Source organism: Hylobates moloch, unplaced genomic scaffold (assembly GCF_009828535.3).
Source record: "Hylobates moloch isolate HMO894 unplaced genomic scaffold, HMol_V3 SCAFFOLD_1, whole genome shotgun sequence".
Taxonomy (NCBI): domain Eukaryota; kingdom Metazoa; phylum Chordata; class Mammalia; order Primates; family Hylobatidae; genus Hylobates; species Hylobates moloch.
In genome coordinates, this window is record NW_026652276.1 from 96,298,916 (window position 1) to 96,319,064 (window position 20,149).

Sequence of the window (20,149 nt, forward strand, 5' to 3'; positions counted from 1 at the left end):
TACAACATTAGCTGGGCGTGGTGGCACATGCATGTAATCCCAGCTACTCAGGGGGCTGGGGCAGGAGAATTGCTTGAACCCAGGAGGCAGAGGTTACGGTGAGCCAAGATCATGCCATTGCACTCCAGCCTGGGCAAGACGAGTGAAACTCCATCTCAACAAAAACAAAAACAAAACAAAACACTACTTTGGGAGGCTGAAGCAGGTGGAGGATCACAAGGTCAGGAGATCAAGATCATCCTGGCTAACATGGTGAAACCCCGTCTCCACTAAAAATGCAAAAAATTAGCTGGGCATGGTGGCATGTGCCTGTAGTCCCAGCTATTCAGGAGGCTGAGGCAGGAGAATCGCTTGAACCCGGGGAGGTGGAGGTTGCAGTGAGCCAAGATTGCACCACTGCACTCCAGCCTGAGCAACAGAGCAATACTCCCACAAAAAAAAAAAAAAAAAAAAAAGTGGTAAAAACACACAATACAAAAACTACCCAATTAACACTTTTTTTTTTTTTTTTTGAGACGGAGTCTCGCTCTGTTGCCCAGGCTGGAGTGCAGTGGCGCAATCTCGACTTACTGCAAGCTCCGCCTCCCGGGTTCATGCCATTCTCCTGCCTCAGCCTCTCCGAGTAGCTGGGACTACAGGCGCCCGCCACCACGCCCGGCTAATTTTTTGTGTTTTTAGTAGGGACGGAGTTTCACTGTGGTCTCGATCTCCTGACCTTGTGATCCGCCCGCCTCGGCCTCCCGAAGTGCTGGGATTACAAGCGTGAGCCACCTCGCCCGGCCGACCCAATTAACACATTTTTAAGTGTATAGGGTCTATTAGCAAAACGCTGTACAGCTGATCTCTAAACAACTTCTTCTTGCATGACCAGAACTTCCCGCTGCACAGTGACTCCCCACTTTGCCTTCTCCCAGCCTCTGGCACCCAAGGTTCTACTTTGTGTTCTCATGAGTCTGACTTAGATCCTGCATTTAAGTGGAATCGTGAAGTATTTGTCCTTCTATGACTGGCTAATTGCACTGAGCACAATGTCTCTCAAGGTTTCTCTGTGTTGTAGTATGTGCCAGGAGTTCCTTCTTTTCAAAGGCTGCAAAATATATCACATTTTAACCATTCATCTGTTGACGAACATGTTGGTAAGTTGTTTCCATCTCGTGGCTACTGTGCATAATGCTGCAATGAACACAGGAACATGCTGAGCTCCTTTCTCAAAGGATCTCAATTCCTTTCCACTGGCTGCCTTTTCACTCTGTTGATGGTTTCCTTTGCTGAAAGCATCTTAGTAGTCACTTGCCTATTTTTTGCTTTTGTCACCTTGTTTTTGGTATTATACCCAGGAAATCATTGCCAAGACTGATGTCATGAAGCTTTCCACCTATGTTTTCTTCTAGTTTTTATAGTTTTAGGTCTTACACTTAAGTCTTTAATCCATTTAAAGAGTTGATTTTTGTGTTATGGTATGAGATATGGTATCAGGGTCTAATTTCATTCTTTTTTTTTTTTTGAGACGGAGTCTTTCTCTGTCCTCCAGGCTGGAGTGCAGTGGTGCGATCTCAGCTCACCGCAACCTCCACCTCCTGGGTTCACGCCATTCTCCTGCCTCAGCCTCCCTAGTAGCTGGGACTACAGGCACCCGCCAACACGCCTGGCTAATTTTTTGTATTTTTAGTAGAGACGGGGTTTCACCGTGTTAGCCAGGATGGTCTCGATCTCCTGACCTTGTGATCCGCCCACCTTGGCCTCCCAAAGTGCTGGGATTACAGGCTTGAGCCACTGCGCCTGGCCTAATTTCATTCTTTTGCGTGTGGATATTCAGTTTACAGAGCACCATTAATCAGAGACTACCTTTTCCCCTGGTGGGTGTTCTTTGCACCCTTGTTGAGGCTCAGCTGATCATAAATGTGTGGATTTATTTCTGAGCACTGTATTATGTTCCACTGGTCTACATGTCTGCCTGTTTCAATTACTGTAGCTTTGTAATACGTTTTGAAGTCAGGAAGTGTGAGGCTTCCAGCTTTGTTCTTTTTCTTAAGATGGTCTAGGATATTTGGGATCCTTTGTGGTTCCATATGCATTTTAGGGATGTCTTTCCATTTATTTATGTCTTCTATAATTATTTCAACAATTTTTTATAGTTTTCAGTGTATAAGTCTTTCCCCACTCCTTGGTTAAGTTGTTCCTAAGTATTCCAACTTTTCTGATGTATTATAAATTAGATTTTCTTAATTTCTCTTTTTGGAGTGTTTTTTAGTGTACAGAAATGCAACTGAGTTTTATTTGCTGATTTTGTATCCTGCACCTTTGATGAATGTATTAATTCTAACAAGTTTTTTGTGGAAATTGCAGATTTTTCTATGTATAAGATCATGTTATCTGTGAACTTGCATGGATACAGATGCTTTTGCTTTTTTCTGCCAAACAGCTCTAGCTAGGGCTTCCAGTGTTATGTAGCGTGGAAGTGGTGAGAGTGATATCCTTGCCTTGTTCCTGATCTTAGTAAAAAAAAAAAAAGCTTTTCAGCGTGTGTGTGTGTGTGTGTGTGTGTGTGTGTGTGTGTGTGTTTTGAGACAGAGTCTCACTCTGCCACCCAGGCTGGAGTACAGCAGCACAATCTCCACTCACTGCAACCTCCACCTCCCTGGTTCAAGCGATTCTTTCCTGCCTCAGCCTCCCAAGTAGCTGGGATTATAGGCGCACACAACCACACCCAGCTAAATTTCTGTATTTTTAGTAGAGACAGAGTTTCGCCATGCTGGCCAGGCTGGTCTTGAACTCCAGAATTCAGGTGATCCACTTGCCTCGGCCTCCCACAGTGCCAGGATGACAGGTGGGAGCCACCATGCCTGGACAGTGTGTTCTTTAGTTCTCATACTTTGTGAATTTTCTTGCTGTTTGTGATTTCTAAGTTTATCACCTTGTTGCTGGAAAAGATACTTGGTATGATTTTGATCTTAAATTTGTTAAGACCTGTATTATGATCTAATATTCTCCATCCTGGAAAATGTTCCATGTGCAATAGAGAAAAAGTGTTTTCTGTGCCTGTTGGCTAGAATGTTTTGTATGTGTCTGTTAGGTCTATAGTGTTGTTCAGGTCAGCTGTTTCCCTACTAATCTTCTGCCTGGTGGTGCTAACAATGATTGAAAGTGAGGTACTGCAATCTCCTACTATTTTTGTGTTATTTTTCCCTTCGGTTGTCAATATTTGCTTCACATATTTGGGTGCTCTGATGTCGGGTGCATATACAGATGGTCTCCAACTTACAATGGTTTAATTTACACTTTTTGACTTTACTGTGGTATGAAAGTCATACACATTCAGTAGAAACTGTAATTCAAGTACCCATACAATCATTCTCTTTTTCACTTTCAGTACAGTATTCATCAAATTACATGAGATACTCATACTTTATTCTAAAATACGCTTCCTGCGAGAAGATTTTGCTAAATTGTAGGCTAATGTAAGTGCTCGGGCTTTTGTTTTCCTTTTTTCAGGAGCTTGCAAGCTCTTGCTTCTTTTGGTGCCTGTCTGAGGTACCACAGGCCCTCTAGAGCTGCTGTAAGCTGCCCAGCTCTTTTGTGGCCTCAGCAGCTCCAAGGCATCTAGAGTAGGTTGGGTTCTGTCAGCAGTGAGTTGGGTGAGACAGAAACCAGTCCCTCAGGCAGCCCCTTGAGAAGCCCAAACGCTGAACACATGCTCTACTCTTCCCCTGGACCCAAAAAGAAGCCTTCGAGGTACACTGGACTCCGCCTACTGTACCGTGGGTCCTCTGGGGCAGTATAAACCACCCAGCTTTCTCTTATTCTCAGCAGTCCCCAGGGACCTAGACCATGCCAGGTCCCATCGGTGCTTCATTGAGTGAGACAGAAACCAGAGTCTTTGGTGGGCTCCAGAAAACCTAGAATGCTGGACTCATGCTCCAACTCCTTCCCTCCCGAGAGAAGCAGGGAGAGGGCAATGAGGAGCCAATACGTGCTAGTTTCACCATCCCATTTGTCCTCAGTGGTGCCCAACCTGGTGCCCTTTCCTGTGAGACAAGACAGAAACTAGTCCCTTGAGCAGCCTCCTGAAAGGTCTGAATATTACATATATGTTCCAGTCTTCTTTTTCCTCCCCAGAAAGATGCCAGAAGTTGGGAGTTTCCTCCCAATCACATGGTGCTGTGCCGGGGGAGGAGCTCTGGAGAGCCAGCGTCACAAATTCCCCAGCCTTTGATGCAACTGGTTTCTGGATTTCTCACAGAGAGAAATGGTCTTTCCATTGTTGTTGAACTGTTATCTCCACGGGTAAAAGAGGGTCCAGGGCTTTCTCTTCTGTCATCTTGACATTACCCCACACCACATGCCTTTATGGCTTTTTCTGCAAGTGATCTAACTACTCACATGTTTCACTGACCACAAGAAGCTACATGGCTACCTCTAAGTTCAGCAGGCCATGTATATTTCTCCCATAGACAGAAACTAAAACATATGTGGTATTCCTATTTGGGATCTTAAGAGCCCCTGGGAAGCTCCCACCAACATCCCAAGTTGACGCCCACTAGATGCTGTTCCAGACTCAAGTGTGCCCTCAGGCTTTTATTTTTAAAATTTTTTTCTTTTAAAGACAGGGTCTTAGTCGGTTGTCCAGGCTAGAGCGCAGTGGCGCAATCATGGCTCAGTGCAGCCTCAATCTCCTGGGCTCAAGTGATTGTCCTGCCTCAGTCTCTTAAGTAGCTAGGACTATGGGCACACATCACCATGCCCAGTTGAGTTTTAAACTTTTTTTTTGTAGAGATAGGGTCTCACTATGTTGCTCAGGCTGGTCTCGAACTCCTGGTCTCAAGAGATCCTCCTGCCTCAGCCTCTCAAAGTGCTGGGATTACAGGCATGAGCCACTGGGCAACAAATGCAGCTGCTTTTAAATGTCTTCAGGCTGGGGGTGGTGGCTTACACCTGTAATACCAGCACTTTGGGAGGCTGAGGTGGGCAGATCACTGGAGGCCAGGAATTCAGGACCAGCCTGGCCAACATGGTGAAACCTCATCTCTACTAAAAATATAAAAGTCAGTCAGGCATGGTGGCACATACCTGTGATCCTAGCTACTTGGGAGGCTGAGGCAGGAGAATTGCTTGAAGCCAGGAGGCGGAGGTTGCAGTGAGCTGAGATCGTGCCATTGCACTCCAGCCTGGGCGACAGAGTGAGACTCTGTCTCAAAATTAAAAAAAAAACAAAAAAACAAAAACGTCCTCAGAGAATAATGGTCTCTCCTCTTCTTTGGCCTTCCTAATTGTACATAAGCACTTTCACTGGCAGACCTTCTTTGAAACCTTACCAGGAAATGTAGTTCCCAGCTCCTTCTAAGCAACTCATGAAGACCCAAGAGGCTGTGCAGTGCTGTACATTTCTCACCTGGACTACTCAACAGGCAAGGAGACTTTCCTGATATTTTACCTCTCCCCACCTCAGGACAGTGTGCTGCATGGGCCTGCCCCTACTCAGCTTATGAGCCTCCTTCACACTCCTAGCACCAGTAACGGTCCACATTGCTGCCACTCCTGGGGCCTAGAACATTTCTCCATCTCCACTCCACTCCCACCCTTTCCATCCTTTGGCTACTTCCTCCTTATCTGCTGTGTCTTAGCACAGGCATCACCTCCCCAGGCAGTCCAGCACCTGACCCACCGGAAGCACACAACGGACAGGCTAGCACTCTGCTTTCTTCAGAGTTGCCAAGATGCCAGCGACTGTTGGGACAATTGTTATAGCAACAGCCTGGGGTGCGAACATATAAAATGGCCAGAAATATCAATGCTGAAAACAAAAGAAAGTTTTGATCCATTGGTTTAGTTTATTCTTCCTTTTCTCATCTCTATCTTAATTTCTTTACTCTCCCCAAGGAAAGATATTGTAGTGTTCAACTCTAATCATGCAATTTTAGAAAAATGGCTTAGAAGATATTTGTCTAGGTGGATGCTAATATTCACTAAAAACTCTAAGTGGCTTCTAAATAGCTGACAAATTTTAAGACATTCTTAGTTCATAGGGCGCCAAGTTAAAGAGAACAAAGATCTGCAACAGTAATGCGCCTAGACAGCTCTGCTCCCACGTAATATAGTCAGTTCTTATGAGGAGAAACAGTCAAATAAATAACCTACCAGATGTGATGGAGATGCCACTACGATGCCCAGTTCTTTAATCAAAGAAGCGTCGTTTGGACTTTGAAAATGGCAAAAGGTGTGTGTGTGGGGAGGGAGGGTAGTGGGGGGGTATTTGAGCACAGGTGGTGAAGAGAGCAAGCAAGCAAAATGTTGACACAGTGGAAGAAAAACTAAACACTTCCCACTTTACATTATAGTATCTGTCCTAAAGAAGATGACATAAAACAGGAATCCAGAGCTTTGTAACTGGAGTGGCAAGAGTGGCTGCCATCTCAGTAACCATGTCAACTGTTACTCACAAAAGTACTCATCCTCATTTGCTTATGAAAAGGAAAGCACTCAAATCCTTCCTATACATCAGCAATCAGGTAAACAGCAGATATTTGGGCCATGAGGGCAGCCCATAATACCATAATTCGATATACATCTAGAAAAAAATGTGCCTCCCTACCTTTCGGCAGTGAGGATTAGGACAGCTGAACCTCTTCACATCACTGTCCAACAGAGCCGGAAAGCTACAGGACGGGCACCTAGAGTCAGAACAGCAGAAGTGACATTACTTCAAACATTAAAGCCTGACCTAGTTCCAGCTCCATGTGGCTGTTCATATGAAGATGGAGTTTTGAGCTGGACATTCCCATCCCCTTTATACTCCTTAGTTTTCCTTAAAACACAGATTGAGCCTCTTCTTTGTGCCGGCCCTTATCAGGAAACATAAGCACCACTTGAGGTTCTGACTCAATATAAACCACTCAATAAATAAACATGTCCCAACCTTAATGAGAACTCCTTGCATATACCGATTTCCCTCCAGCCCAGGGCACCATGATTGTATCTATGGGCCAGAAGATTAGGGGGTGCCAAGATATGTAGACAGAAGTTTGAGCTGCAGGCTGGACACGGTGGCTCATGCCTGTAGTCCCAGCACTTTGGGAGGCCGAGGTGGGCGAATCATTTGAGGTCAGGAGTTGGAGACCAGCCTGACCAACATGGCACAACCTCGTCTCTACTAAAAATAAGCTGGAATGTGGTGGCGCATGACTGTAATCCAGGCTACTCGGGAGGCTGATGCGTGAGAATTGCTTGAATTTGGGAGGCAGAGGTTGTAGTAAGCCGAGATTGCGCCACTGTACTCCAGCCTGGGCGACAGAGCGAGAATTCATCACAAAAAAAAAAAAAAAAAAAAAAAAAGTTTGAGCTGCAGATTTTTCCATTAATAGAATTACTGGTTACTCAATGGTTCTGAGGTGTAAAAAATAAAAATAAATAAATAAAATTATTGATAATCTTATTTCTCAGCAAGAAATGCCAAATAACCTGGAAGATAAACACAATTTTCATCATCTGATGCAAGTGCCCAGGTAGTTTTCACAATGGGGAAGGGTTGGCAAATGGCACGCTCTGCCTGAGAACGAACCTGACAAGCTCGTCGGCGTAGGCTGCCGCAACCTCCTCCTCGGCTTTTCGCTCATAGTACTTATACAGGATGGTCTGGGGCAGCACCTTCTCCAGCTCACTGGTTGGGAACGAACACGTGCAGCTGCCTTCCATGCAGCTGAGCTCCAACTAGAAAAAGGCGAACAGGCAAAGAAAAAAAAATCAACACCATTTATAGAAAAATAAAAAGTGTCAGTGGTTAAAAACATAGATCCTGAGACAACAGAGCAAAGATCCCTCTGCCTGTTTGTCTCTGAGAAATCACACTTAAATCATGGAAACCATGAAACAAAAATCCAGTACATCTTTGATATCACTAGAGGACCTCTATTAGCCCAAATCACAATCCACAAAAACTGAAAGTGGAGGAAGGGTAAATGGCTTAGCAGACCACACACAGAAGCCCATAGCTTAGGGTCGGAAAAGGAGATGCTGGGGAGACATTGCTCCCCTCTACAGATATTAGAAAGCTGGAGATCCTCTGGAAAGCAGAGCTGAGTGGTGGGGAGGGGCGGGGACTCAAAGTAATAAAATGAAAACAGGGACATGAGTGGAGCCTCTAGTTCCTACCCCCTTCAGAAGGAACTGGCTGACTCTGAGAGAAATGAGGAAGATCTCCTGAACAGCTGGACCACAAGGCTCTGGCCTGGGAACCAGTCATAGGGGAGAGCAGAGCTGAGGGGTGGCCTGAAGTCAGAGTCTGAAATGGAATCTGCATAATGAACAGAGAATTCTCTAGACCCTTCCTCCCCTTCAATTTCAGAATGGTGAAAAATGGGCTCACACCCACCAGGCAGGAGGCAGACTGAATCACCCCAGGGAAGAGACTTAAGGGCCATTCAGGTTCATAATATAAAAGCTAACTGGCTCCTAGGCACCTAGAGTCAAACTCACTGGTCTGTAAGCCCCACTACTCATACAGCTTTCAAACAGCTCTTTAACATGAACAAAAAGTGTCAGACATGAGGAATGCTTGCCACATGAAAGACAGACACCAAAGAAAACAAATGGAAAAAGACATCTTAAAAATAACTAGCTAAAATTTATGAGGCATTTACCATGTGTCAAACAATAAGTTCATTAAACTCATCACCTCATTTAGCTTTCAAAACAATGCTATGATTATTTCCATTTTACAGAGGAAGAAACTGAGGCTTAAGGAATTTAATTTGCTCAAGATCACAGGGCTGGTATGGCTGATGGGGGCATGGCCCAATGCATTCTGCTTGACTCCAAAGGTCATGCTCTTTGAAAAAACATAAACTTTATTTATTTTTCTGAGACAGAGTCTCGCCCTGTCACCAAGGCTGGAGTGCAGTGGTGCGATCTCAGCTCACTCAGCCTCCCGAGTAGCTGGATTACAGGCACCCACCACCACACCTGGCTAATTTTTTATTTTTAGCAGAGAGGGGGTTTCACCATGTTGGCCAGGCTGGTCTTGAACTGCTGATCTCGTGATCCACCCAACTCAGCCTCCCAAAGTGCTGGGATTACAGGCATGACCCACCGCACCTGGCCTATTTTTCTTTTTTTGAGACGGAGTGTTGCTCTTGTTGCCCAGGCTGGAGTGCAATGGTGCGATCTCAGCCACCACAACCTCTGCCTCCCAGAATTCAATCAATTCTCCTGCCTCAGCCTCCGCAGTAGCTGAGATTACAGGTACGCGCCACCAGGCCTGGCTAATTTTGTATTTTTAGTAGAGATGGGGTTTCTCCATGTTGGTCAGGCTGGTTTTGAACTCCTGACCTCAGGTGATCTGCCCACCTCGGCCTCCCAAAGTGCTGGGATTACAGGCGTGAGCCACTGTGCCCGGCCCCTAATGTTAACATCTTATGTCAAAACCAGGAAGTTGACAGTGGTCTGCTACAATTAATGGGACCAGTCTTTCCACTCATGTCTTCTTTTCTGGCCCAGGATCCCACAAGGCAGCTAGTCGTCATGTCTCCCTAGTCTCTTCCGACCTGAGTTTCTCAGTATTTCTTGGTCTTTTACAACCCTGACACTTTCGAAAAGTACTGGCCAGTAAGTTTGTAGAATGTCTCTCAATTTGATTTGTCTCATGATTAGACCTAAGTTAGGGACTTTTTGGCAAGTTCTCAGCATACTGCCAGACAGATGTCAATGTGTCCTATGTATGGTTGGGGATGTAAAAAGGCCCCCCGCTTTTTGAGATGGGGGTCTTACTCTGTTGCCCAGGTTGGAATGCAGTGGCTCCCACCTCAGCCTCCTGAGGAGCTTGACTATAGGTGTGCGCCACCATGCCAGGTAATTTTTGTATTTTTTGTAGAGACAGGGTTTCACCATGTTGGCCAGGCTGGTCTCAAACTCCTGACCTCAGGTGATCCGCCTGCCTCAGCCTCCCAAAGTGCTAGGATTACAGGCGTGAGCCACCCGGGCAAAAAGTCACCTTAATCACTGTGTTAGTTTTCTATTGCTGCTGGAACAAAATACCACAAACTTAGTGGTGTAAAACAATGTGAAATTCCCATACTGTGTTTGTTATGCTGGTGTCCAGAGAAACTGACTTTGGAGAGAGAAATATGATCTTGTGTAATTATGTTATTTGAATATACATTTAATCAATAGGCTGCAAGGTTCTCTGAGGTAACCTTCCCTCTGATTATGAATAAGAAGATGAATGAAGCAGGTGCTCCTCTGCAGCTAGGCATGGGAGCGTGGAAGAATTCTACTGTGCCCTGAAAAGAAATCTGCTGTGCTCACAGAACCCACATAATCACGTACATCAGGTACTGCACACATAAGCATACCAGAAGAACTCCACCTCACCCTAAAAGAGGCACTTACACTTATCTGTCAACATGGTCTCCTTAGACTCCAGGAATGTGTCCTATATACATGGGACATATTACACAGTTCTTACCTTTCCAGATCCAAAGACTGCCTCTTGGGCGTATCTGATGAGACACTCTTTGCAGAACAAGTGGGCATCTGCGCACTGTGTCAGCTCCTCGAATGGAAATTCCCCATAGCAGCAGCGACACTCAATCAGCTGGCCGTCCTGAAGGCAGTCAAGAAACACACATGAAATGTCCTGCACTTAAGCAGGGGGGGAGCCTTGTCTCCCATCCTCATTTCTCTCCCACCCCGCACACAAATTCTGAGGTAAAGCAACCCATTTTAGGGGCCATAAAACAATGATATGCTGTTTCGTGCTATATAAATCTAGCTCAAGATACTAGCACAATATGAATCCATACCTAAAACAGCGAAGTTTTCATGCTTTTTTTTCTGGTATTCTTTAGAGTAATTCTTTGTATAATAAAGTTATCATATTCAATCCCATGGTGCAAAGGGAACCAGAACATCTGTACTCAGACGCTAATGTGATTATAAAAAGCAAGGATAAGGAGTACGAGAGATGTTACCCAAAAAACTTTCAAAAATTGAATTTTGTTCTTGTCATAAGGAGTGTGAACGGGTCGTATCCAAGTCTGAGCTTTATGTTAAGGGACTATTGAAGCTATAACTAAAGCAGCAACCTCAAGTAATGTACCAGGCTATTGACTCCTTTTATTAACTATAGCAACTGATCCAATCACCAACTCATTCTTTTTTTTTTTTTTTTTTGAGATGGAGTCTCACTCTGTTGCCCGGGCTGGAGTGCAGTGGCACAATCTTGGCTCACTGCAACCTCCACCTCCCAGGTTCAAGTGATTCTCCTGCTTCAGCCTCCCGAGTAGCGGGGATTACAGGCGCCTGCCACTATGCCCAGCTAATTTTTTGTATTTTTAGTAGATATGGGGTTTCACCATGTTGGCCAGGCTGGTCTCAAACCCCTGACCTCGTGATGTGCCCACCTCGGCCTTCCAAAGTGCTGGCATTACAGGTGTGAGCCACCGCATTCAGCCCCATTCTTTATTTTTAATTTTTATTAGAAATGGGGTGTTGCTATGTTGACCAGGTTAGTCTCAAACTCCTGGGCTCAAGCAATCCTCCCATCTTGGCCTCTCAAAGTGCTGGAATTACAGGCACGAGCCACAGTGCCCAGCCACCAACCCGTTCTTAATACCACATTAGAAAAGGTCAGTAGCAGGGCGTAGTGGCTCACACCTGTTCCTAGCACTCTGGGAGGTTGAGATGGGTGCATCACCTGAGGTCAGGAGTTTGAGACCAGCCTGGTCAACATGGTGAAACCCCGTCTCTACTAAAAATACAAAAATTAGCTGGGCACGGTGGCACACAACTGTAGTTCCAGGTACTCGGGAGGCTGAGACAGGAGAATCGCTTGAACCCAGGAGGCAGAGGTTGCAGTGAGCCAAGACTGTGTCACTGCACTTCAGCCTCGGTGACAGGGCAAGACACTGTCTCAAAAAAAAAAAAAAAAAAAAAAAAAAGAAAACCTCACTGTATGAGCAGCAGACACCATACAGAAACCCATCTTGCCCTGAGGTTAGACATACCTCTTTCTTTTAACTCTAAAGTGATATCTAAGTTGTAAACTTTCCTTTATGAGTCTATCTGATGAATGTCAGGTAATGATTTTTAACAGGAACATCTATTATCTTCCCTTCAGTTCTGATTCAGTGTGGTATAAGAGTGACTATACTAGATCACGTATCTGACTATAACCTGGCTGAACTGCAAACTCAACAAATTAACAGGTTATCCAAAAACAAATTTGCCGTCAAAAATGCTGACAAAACATGGTAAGAGAAAACAGCCCATGAAAATGCCCAGAATAAACAAGGTGAGATTGCAAACTACCTTTTGATACTGTTCTTCATTCATCTGTAGGGCAAGCAAAAAGTCTTCATGCTGAAGAACAAAAAAAGCACGCAATCAGACACAAATTTAGTAAAAATGACACTAACCATTTAGTACTTATTTCCATAAACATAACCCCAGTATTGTGATCTCTTCAATTACACAGTTTAGCAGTTCAGAAAGGTTACCTGTGAATAAATTTTAAGTGGATCAGAGAGCTAGAAAATACAGGACAATATTTATTAAGTATGACTCAAAATGTAGAATAAATAAGGGAAAAGGCTGACACATAAAACACTTCGAATAGCAAAGAATAGCATCAACAAAAACAAAGTGAACAAATAAAAACTAAGTTTGGCCAGGTGGGATGGCTTATGCCTGTAATCCCAGCACTTTGGAAGGCTGAGGTGGGCAGATAACCTGAGATCAGGAGTTCGAGACCAGCCTGACCAACATGGAGAAACCCCATCTCTACTAAAAATACAAAATTAGCTGGGCGTGGTGGCATGCACCTGTAATCCCAGATACTTGGGAGGCTGAGGCAGGAAGATCACTTGAACCTGGGAGGCAGAGGTTGCAGTGAGCCGAGATCCACCATTGCACTCTAGCCTGGGCAACAAGAGTGAAACTCCGTCTCAAAAAACAAACAAACAAAAACTAAGTTTAACAACAGACTTCGTTGGCAAGGCTGTGTGGTAGTGGGCACCCTCACACATTACTGGTAAGAATGCAAAACAAGACAACCATACTGGTGAGACACTGGCACAGTCATCAATGCCACTTCCAAGAGTGTAGCCCAAAGATGCACCTGGGCAGAAACAGGGAATGGTGTATGCACAAACTTATCATGGCACTATTTATAATAGCGAAAACCTGGAAACAACCCTAAACGTCCATCAATAGGGGAATGACTGAATAAACTGTGGTATTACATAAAACGGTATACCAGCCAGTTTCAAAAAGGAAAGAGAAAAATCCCTATGAATTGCTGCAGAGTGACTGCCAGGATGCATGGTTAAATGAAAAATGCAGTCGCAGAAGAGTCTGCCACCATTTGGGATTACATTAAATTATTTATGAGACAGAGTCTCACTCTGTCACCCAGGCCGGTGTGCAGTGGTGCGATCTCAGCTCACTGCAGCCTCGACCTCCCAGGCTCAAGAGATCCTCCCACCTCAGCTTCCCGAGTAGCTGAGACTACAGGTGTGAGCTACTACACCTGGTGGCACACACCTGTAATCCCAGCTACTTGGTCTGCTACTATCTGGATAAGAAAGATGGGTAAATAAAAATATATATACATATTTGCTTGTCCATAAAATAAGGAAAGATAAACCAAAGACTAACAATAATGGTTATATATAAACAAAGTGGGGGGCCAGGTGCAGTGGCTCACGCCTACAATCCCAGCACTTTGGGAGGCCAAGGTGAGGGGATCGCTTGAGGTCAGGAGTTTGAGATCAGCCTGGTCAACATGGCGAAACCCCGTCTCTACTAAAAATACAAAAATTAGCCGAGCATGGTGGCGCGCACCTGTAATCCCAGCTACTCAGGTGGCTGAGGCAGGAGAAGCCCTTAAACCTGGAAGTCAGAGGTTGCAGTGAGCCGAGATCCTGCCACTGTACTCCAGCCTGGGTGACAGAGCGAGACTCCGTCTCAAAAAACAAACAAAGTGTGAGAAAGGGACAGGACAAAAGCTAGATATTTCTGAATATTCCTTGTTTTATAGTTTTTATTTCAGAAATAAAATTTTTACAATATTAGATAAAAAAAAACCCAATTCTCTAAAAGTTCAAAATAAACAGAAAGAAATAACCCCCCCCTTTTTCTTTTGAAACAGAGTCTTGCTTTGTTGCCCAGGCTGGAGTGCAGTGGCATGATTTTGGCTCACTGCAACCAACCTTGACTTCCCAGGTTCAAGCAATTCTTGTGCCTCAGCCTCCCAAGTAGCTGGGATTACAGGTGTGTACCACCATGCCCAGCTAATTTATTTTTAGTAGAGACGGAGTTTTGCCATGTTGGCCAGGCTGGTCTTGAACTCCTGGCCTCAAGTGATCGCCTGCCTTGGCCTCCCAAAGTGCTGGGATTACATGCATAAGCCACTGTGCCTGGCCAGAAACAAATAAACTTGTTCATCAAGTTAATGGCATAAGCACCAAGACTTATTTCAAGTGACTTTAAAATATTTTAATTTTATATTCTCAGATATAGTCTGACAAGAATAATGTTATTAATGTTATTAAGAACCAAGACTTTTAGCATCAGAGAAAAGAAAATAAAGTTGGCAGGGCATGGTGGTGTGTGCCTGTAACCCCAAGAATTTGGGCGGCTGAGTTGGCAGGACGGCTTGAGGCCAGAAGTTCAAGACCAGCCTGGACAACATGGGGAAACCCAGGCTCTACAAAAAAAGCCAGGTGTGGTGGTGCACACCTGCAGTCCCAGTTACTCAGGAGGCTGAGGTGGAAGGACTGCTTGAGCCCAGGAGGTTGAAGCAGTAAGCCATGATTGTGTCACTGCACTCCAGCCTAGGTAACACATGGAGCCCCTCTGTCAAAAAAGAAAAGAAAAAAAAAAACAAAGAAGACACTTTGGAGAAATTGTTGAGTCCAGGTCCGAGAAAGCAGAAGCTGAAACGGGGTCATCTGACTGTGCCCAAAAGCAAAGATGCTGTCAGAGACTACAGGGGTCGGGTAAGAGAGACTAACTTGAAGGGGCAGCCAATAGTCAGAGATGGGACAATGTGAATATCACCAAGAATAAATGACTACAATGAACTACATTCATCAATTTGCCAATACTTGAAATACTTATCTGATAAGATTGGTGATATCAATGAATGTCATTCTATAACAGATGGATCAAGACAATAAATTCTAATTTCTGCTTAAAATCTAGAATTTTGGTCAAAAATAATCACTTCATTCATTTTTGAGAAAATGCCTGCCAAATACCTAATTTTGAATAATCACAGTTTTTCTGTCACTTTTTTCCAAGTAAAAAGTGGCCAGTGCAGCTGCGTTGTGGCTCAATTGCATAAGCGCTTTCCTCATACCTGGATATAAGACAAGCTTCGTATCCTGGGATGTGGCAGAAGCACTTTATGAAGACTTCATTTTATTACACAGAATATTGAAAAAGATGTTTTCAAGGGTCAAAATTTGATAAAATAATTTTTACTGCTCTATCAAAGACATTTTCAGGTGAAACTGGCGTGTCTTAAAAATGTAAGTGCATGGTGGTGAAGAAAACAATGATTATGAGGATGGCTCTATGCCACTGGCCTGATTCATGCAAAGGCACCACTGCTTTTGTTCTGCTGGTACAAATTCAATATGGTGAAAAAGCAAATACAGCTGACCTTGATCAACAGAGGTGTGAACTGTGGGGACCCACTTATGTGCTGATTTTCTTCTGCTTCTGCCACCCTGAGACAGCAAAACCAACACACCCCTCCTCCTCAGCCTACTCAACGTGAAGACCATGAAGATAAAGACCTTGTCATGCTGATCCACACTTCCATTTAATGAATACTAAATATATTTTCCTTATCATTTTCTTAATAACGTTTTCTTTTCTCTAGCTTACCTTATTCTAAGAATACAGCATGTAATACACAAAACATACCAAACGTGTTCATCGACTGTTATGGGTAAGGCTTCCTGTCAACGGTAGGCTGTTCACAGTGAAGTTTTGGGGCAGTCAAACATTATATGCTGACTTTCAACTGCACAGGGGGAAGCACTCCTAACTTTCATGTTGTTCAAGGGTCACTGTAATGTCTTAGCATAGTTATAAGAGGTTTGACCTCGCAGACCCCCCAAGAGAGTCTTGGGAAACCCAGGGATCTCTGGGTCACACTTTGAAAGCCACTGGTTTAGAAGATACTTATTAAACAACCAATATATACATTCCAGCTGACTTGCACATTTGATACTATATTTAGAAAAATTAAAGAGCGAAATGGAACCGAGGTTGAGGGAGGAGGTGAAACAGATACACTAAGCTCCAATTAAAATTTTCTAACATGAATCTGATTTATGAAATCACAAACAAGTATTATGACAAAACCCAGGTTTTTTCTTTTAAAAGCTTTGCATATATCCAAATTTATCACTCTGAAGAAAAGGGAAATCTTAAAAGAAACAGTTTTGTACTAACTAAACCCTAAGAGCAAACCAGAATCCCAGAAACACACCCCAAGACCAGAGCACATCTTCCTACCTCTGCCATCTCTTTGATTTTCTGCTCATAGAACTCCTGCTCTTGTTGCACAGCTGGAAGGAGAGCACGTCGGTCATAGGACCTACAATGTCGTCGCTTATTTTCAAGAAAGAACATCCTCTTTTCTATTTTTATGTCACCTAGAAGATATACGACAATGCAAAAGCATGCAGACAACTATGTGTTAGGAATCTGGGCCAGCCATGTCCATTCTTCCCGGCCTCATCCTCCACCTTCTCTCTGACGGTACGTTTCATGACTTCTCTATCACATTCTACCATTTGGGAAGACTGGGCTTCTTACCATTTGCCAACCTACCATCCATTTTTTGACCTTTCTGATTCTTTCCCTCTGTTTATGCTGCAATTGGAAGGCATCTCCTATCCTGTCACTAGTGTACTATGTGAATATGCCACAATTTATTATCTATTTCACTACTGAGGACATTTGGGTTTGCTGTTTTGGGTTAATCTGAATAGTGCTGCTTATAGCCATTTGTTGGTGAATGTATGTCCGCAATTTAGCTGGGAATTGCTAGATCATGGGATAGGCTTACTTCCAGCTTTAGAAAATAATGCCAGTTTTCCAAAGTGGTTGTACCAGTTTACACCCTTCCTCCATCAGCAATGCATGTGAGTTCCAGTCTCTCCATGTCCTTACCAACATCTATCAGTTTTTAATTTTAGCCATTCTGGTGGGTGCAAATGTGCTGTATGATTTCAACCATTTTTATTTTCAAAGCATTCAAATATACAAGGGGCTGAAGGAATAGTACCTAGATTCACCACAATATGTTATAACATGAGAATAAAAGAGAGCAGAATGACAAATATCAGACATGTAAATGATCTGTTTAGGTTTTGTATTTCTTTCGCTGATTTGGCAATTCATGATTTTCTTTTTGGAGACAGAGCCTTGCTCTGTTGCTCAGGCTGGAGTGCAGTGGCACATTCACAGATCACTGCAGCCTCAACTCCTGGGCTCAGGCAATCCTCCTGCCTCAGCCTCCTGAGGAGCTGGAACTATACAGGCAGATGCCACCACGCCCAGCTAATTTTTTTGTATTTTTTTTAGAGATGGGATTTTGCCATGTTGTCCAGGCTGGTCTTAAAGTCCTGGGCTAAAATGATCTAACAGCCTTGGCCTCCCAAAGTGCTGGGATGACAGGTGTGAGCCACAATGCCCGGCCAATTTATGTTTTTCTAGAAAACTACCTCATTCAGATTTTCAATTTACTCTTGTCTGTTCTTGGTAATCTCTTGATTTTAATATTTACTATCTGGTTCCTAATACATTTTATTTTGATTCTCCTTTTCTCTTGCTCATTCTCATGCTTTTTTTTTTTTTTTTCGAGACAAGAGTCTCGCTCTGTCGCCCAGGCTGGAGTGCAGTGGCGTGATCTCGGCTCACTGTCAGCTCCACCTCCTGGGTTCATGCCATTCTCCTGCCTCAGCCTCCCGAGTAGCTGGGACTACAGGCGCCCGCCACCATGCCTGGCTAATTTTTTGTATTTTTAGTAAAGACGGGGTTTCACTGTGTTAGCCAGGATGGTCTTGATCTCCTGACCTCGTGATCTGCCTGCCTCGGCCTCCCAAAGTGCCAGGATTACAGGCGTGAGCCACCGCGTCCGGACTCTCATGTTTTTTTAAATTCAAACCTTTTCTTCAGAAAACCAGTTTTTGGGGCCAGGTGCAGTGACTCACGCCTGTAATCCCAGCACTTTGGGAGGCCGAGGAGGGCACATCATCTAAGGTTAGGAGTTCGAGACCAACCTGTCCAACATGGTGAAACCCCCAGGCATGAAGGCGCACACCTGTAATTAATCTCAGCTACTTGTGAGGCTGAGGCAGGAGAATCACTTGAGCTTGGGAAGCGGACTGCATCCCAAAATTAAAAAACAAAAAACAAAAAACCAGTTTTTGATATTATGAGAATAGAAAAGCACATGGTTAGAGAGTAAGCTTTGAAGCCAGATTCCCAGCTCAGCTACTCGCTAGCTGTGTAACATTTGCCAAGGTACTTAACCTCTCTGTGCTTCACTTTTTTTCTATAAAATAATAATAATGGCACATACATCTCATAAGGCTATTTGAAACATAAATGAATTAATCCATTAAAGCACTTAGAAAAGTGACTGGTACATATTAAGTGCTCAATCAATGTTAATTACTGTAATTATCAATGCTACAAATTAAAAAAATTTTCACCTATTATTTCTTTCGTCTTTACTCAGTTCTTTTTGTAGTTTATTATGTTAAAGTAATAAGATTTATTTTCAGTCATTTAAAAAAATAAATGCAATTGGCCGGGTGCGGTGGCTCACGCCTGTAATCCCAGCACTTTGGGATGCTGAGGCAGGCAGATCACGGGGTCAGGAGATCGAGACTATCCTGGCTAACACGGTGAAATCCCGTCTCTACTAAAAATACAAAAAATTAGCTGGGCTTGGTGGTGGGTGCTTGTATTCCCAGCTACTCGGGAGGCTGAGGTAGGAGAATGGTGTGAATTCAGGAGGCGGAGCTTGCAGTGAGCTGAGACTGCGCCACTGCACTCCAGCCTGGGCAACACAGCGAGACTCCGTCTCAAAAAAATAAAAAATAAAAAATAAATGCAATTAAGTCTACAAACTTCCCTCTAATGTATTTTCCTGCACGACCATAAAAAGGACAGAGAAGAGAGAACCCTGTCTCACTCTTTGAGTCAAGCAATTATAGCCCAAAGAGCAGTGCTTAGATGGAAAACAAACTGAAAAGGAGAAAAATGGGATGCCTGGAACAGATGAGGGATTCTTAGCCTGTGTCCTTATAAAAAGCTGTCAAAACAGGCTAAGTGTGAGTCATAAACATTAAACTACCAACATAAATCAAATGTTATTTTCTATCTCATGCTTCCAGGGTCCTTGAAGATTATCTGATAAGTAAAATTAAAGAATCAGCATCTAAATTAAAGTGCTATACCTAAAACAAGAGACTGAATCAAATAAAATGAAGTTAACAGGGGAAAATGTGAGATGCAGCAAAACTGAGACAGGTTTATGACCTGACAGCAATGTGGGTGAAAAGAGCAAGGCTGAATGTGAGCAGACCTCATGTGGAGTATGATGTCTCGTCTTCTACACCCTAACATTCAAAGAGATCCTGACAAGCTAGACAAGGGCACACAGGGAAGGGGAGAAGGGCAGTCAGGCTGACAAAGGGGCAACAGCCAGAATCTCTCTCCACAGGCAAGAACTACAACCATGGCAGGATATTTCAGGAAGTACATGCTGACAAACATAAAGGAAGAACTGTCTAAAAGAGCTGACCAACAAGGGAGTCGACTATCTTGCAAAGTAGCACTTTCTCCACCACTGAAGTCAGAAACAAACGCTGTATGGCTATGTACAAGGATGCCTGTTCTGAACTCTGGGTAAATTTGGCTGAATGAAAAACCACCTGCACACTGTCCCTAGTTCTACATTCTGCCACAGGCCAGGGAGAATGTCATTATCAGCAGAGCACTGCTCCACAGACTGGCTTAGGAACCTCCGGAGTCGTAGCCTAAGGGATTTTCTTTTAGATCCTGAAAAGTTCATAGTAAATACAAATACTTTCCAGCTTTATAGTTACCTGAGTTTCCACTTAGTCAT

The 20,149-nt window shown here is 43.9% G+C and overlaps 1 protein-coding gene across 1 annotated transcript in view; it reads right to left on the reverse strand.

The window, feature by feature from the left end:
* The window catches only part of LOC116810838 (E3 ubiquitin-protein ligase RNF216), a 105,428-nt gene extending 88,029 nt beyond the window's left edge, over positions 1–17,399 (reverse strand). The window contains exons 1-5 of the mRNA XM_032755825.2: positions 16,522–17,399; positions 12,301–12,351; positions 10,457–10,594; positions 7,556–7,704; positions 6,590–6,668 (exon numbers count right to left, since the gene is read on the reverse strand). Coding sequence (XP_032611716.1) covers positions 6,590–6,668; positions 7,556–7,704; positions 10,457–10,594; positions 12,301–12,351; positions 16,522–16,638 — 534 coding nt within the window. The 5' untranslated portion in view covers positions 16,639–17,399. The remainder of the gene's footprint in view (positions 1–6,589; positions 6,669–7,555; positions 7,705–10,456; positions 10,595–12,300; positions 12,352–16,521) is intronic.
* Positions 17,400–20,149: the final 2,750 nt, after the last annotated feature.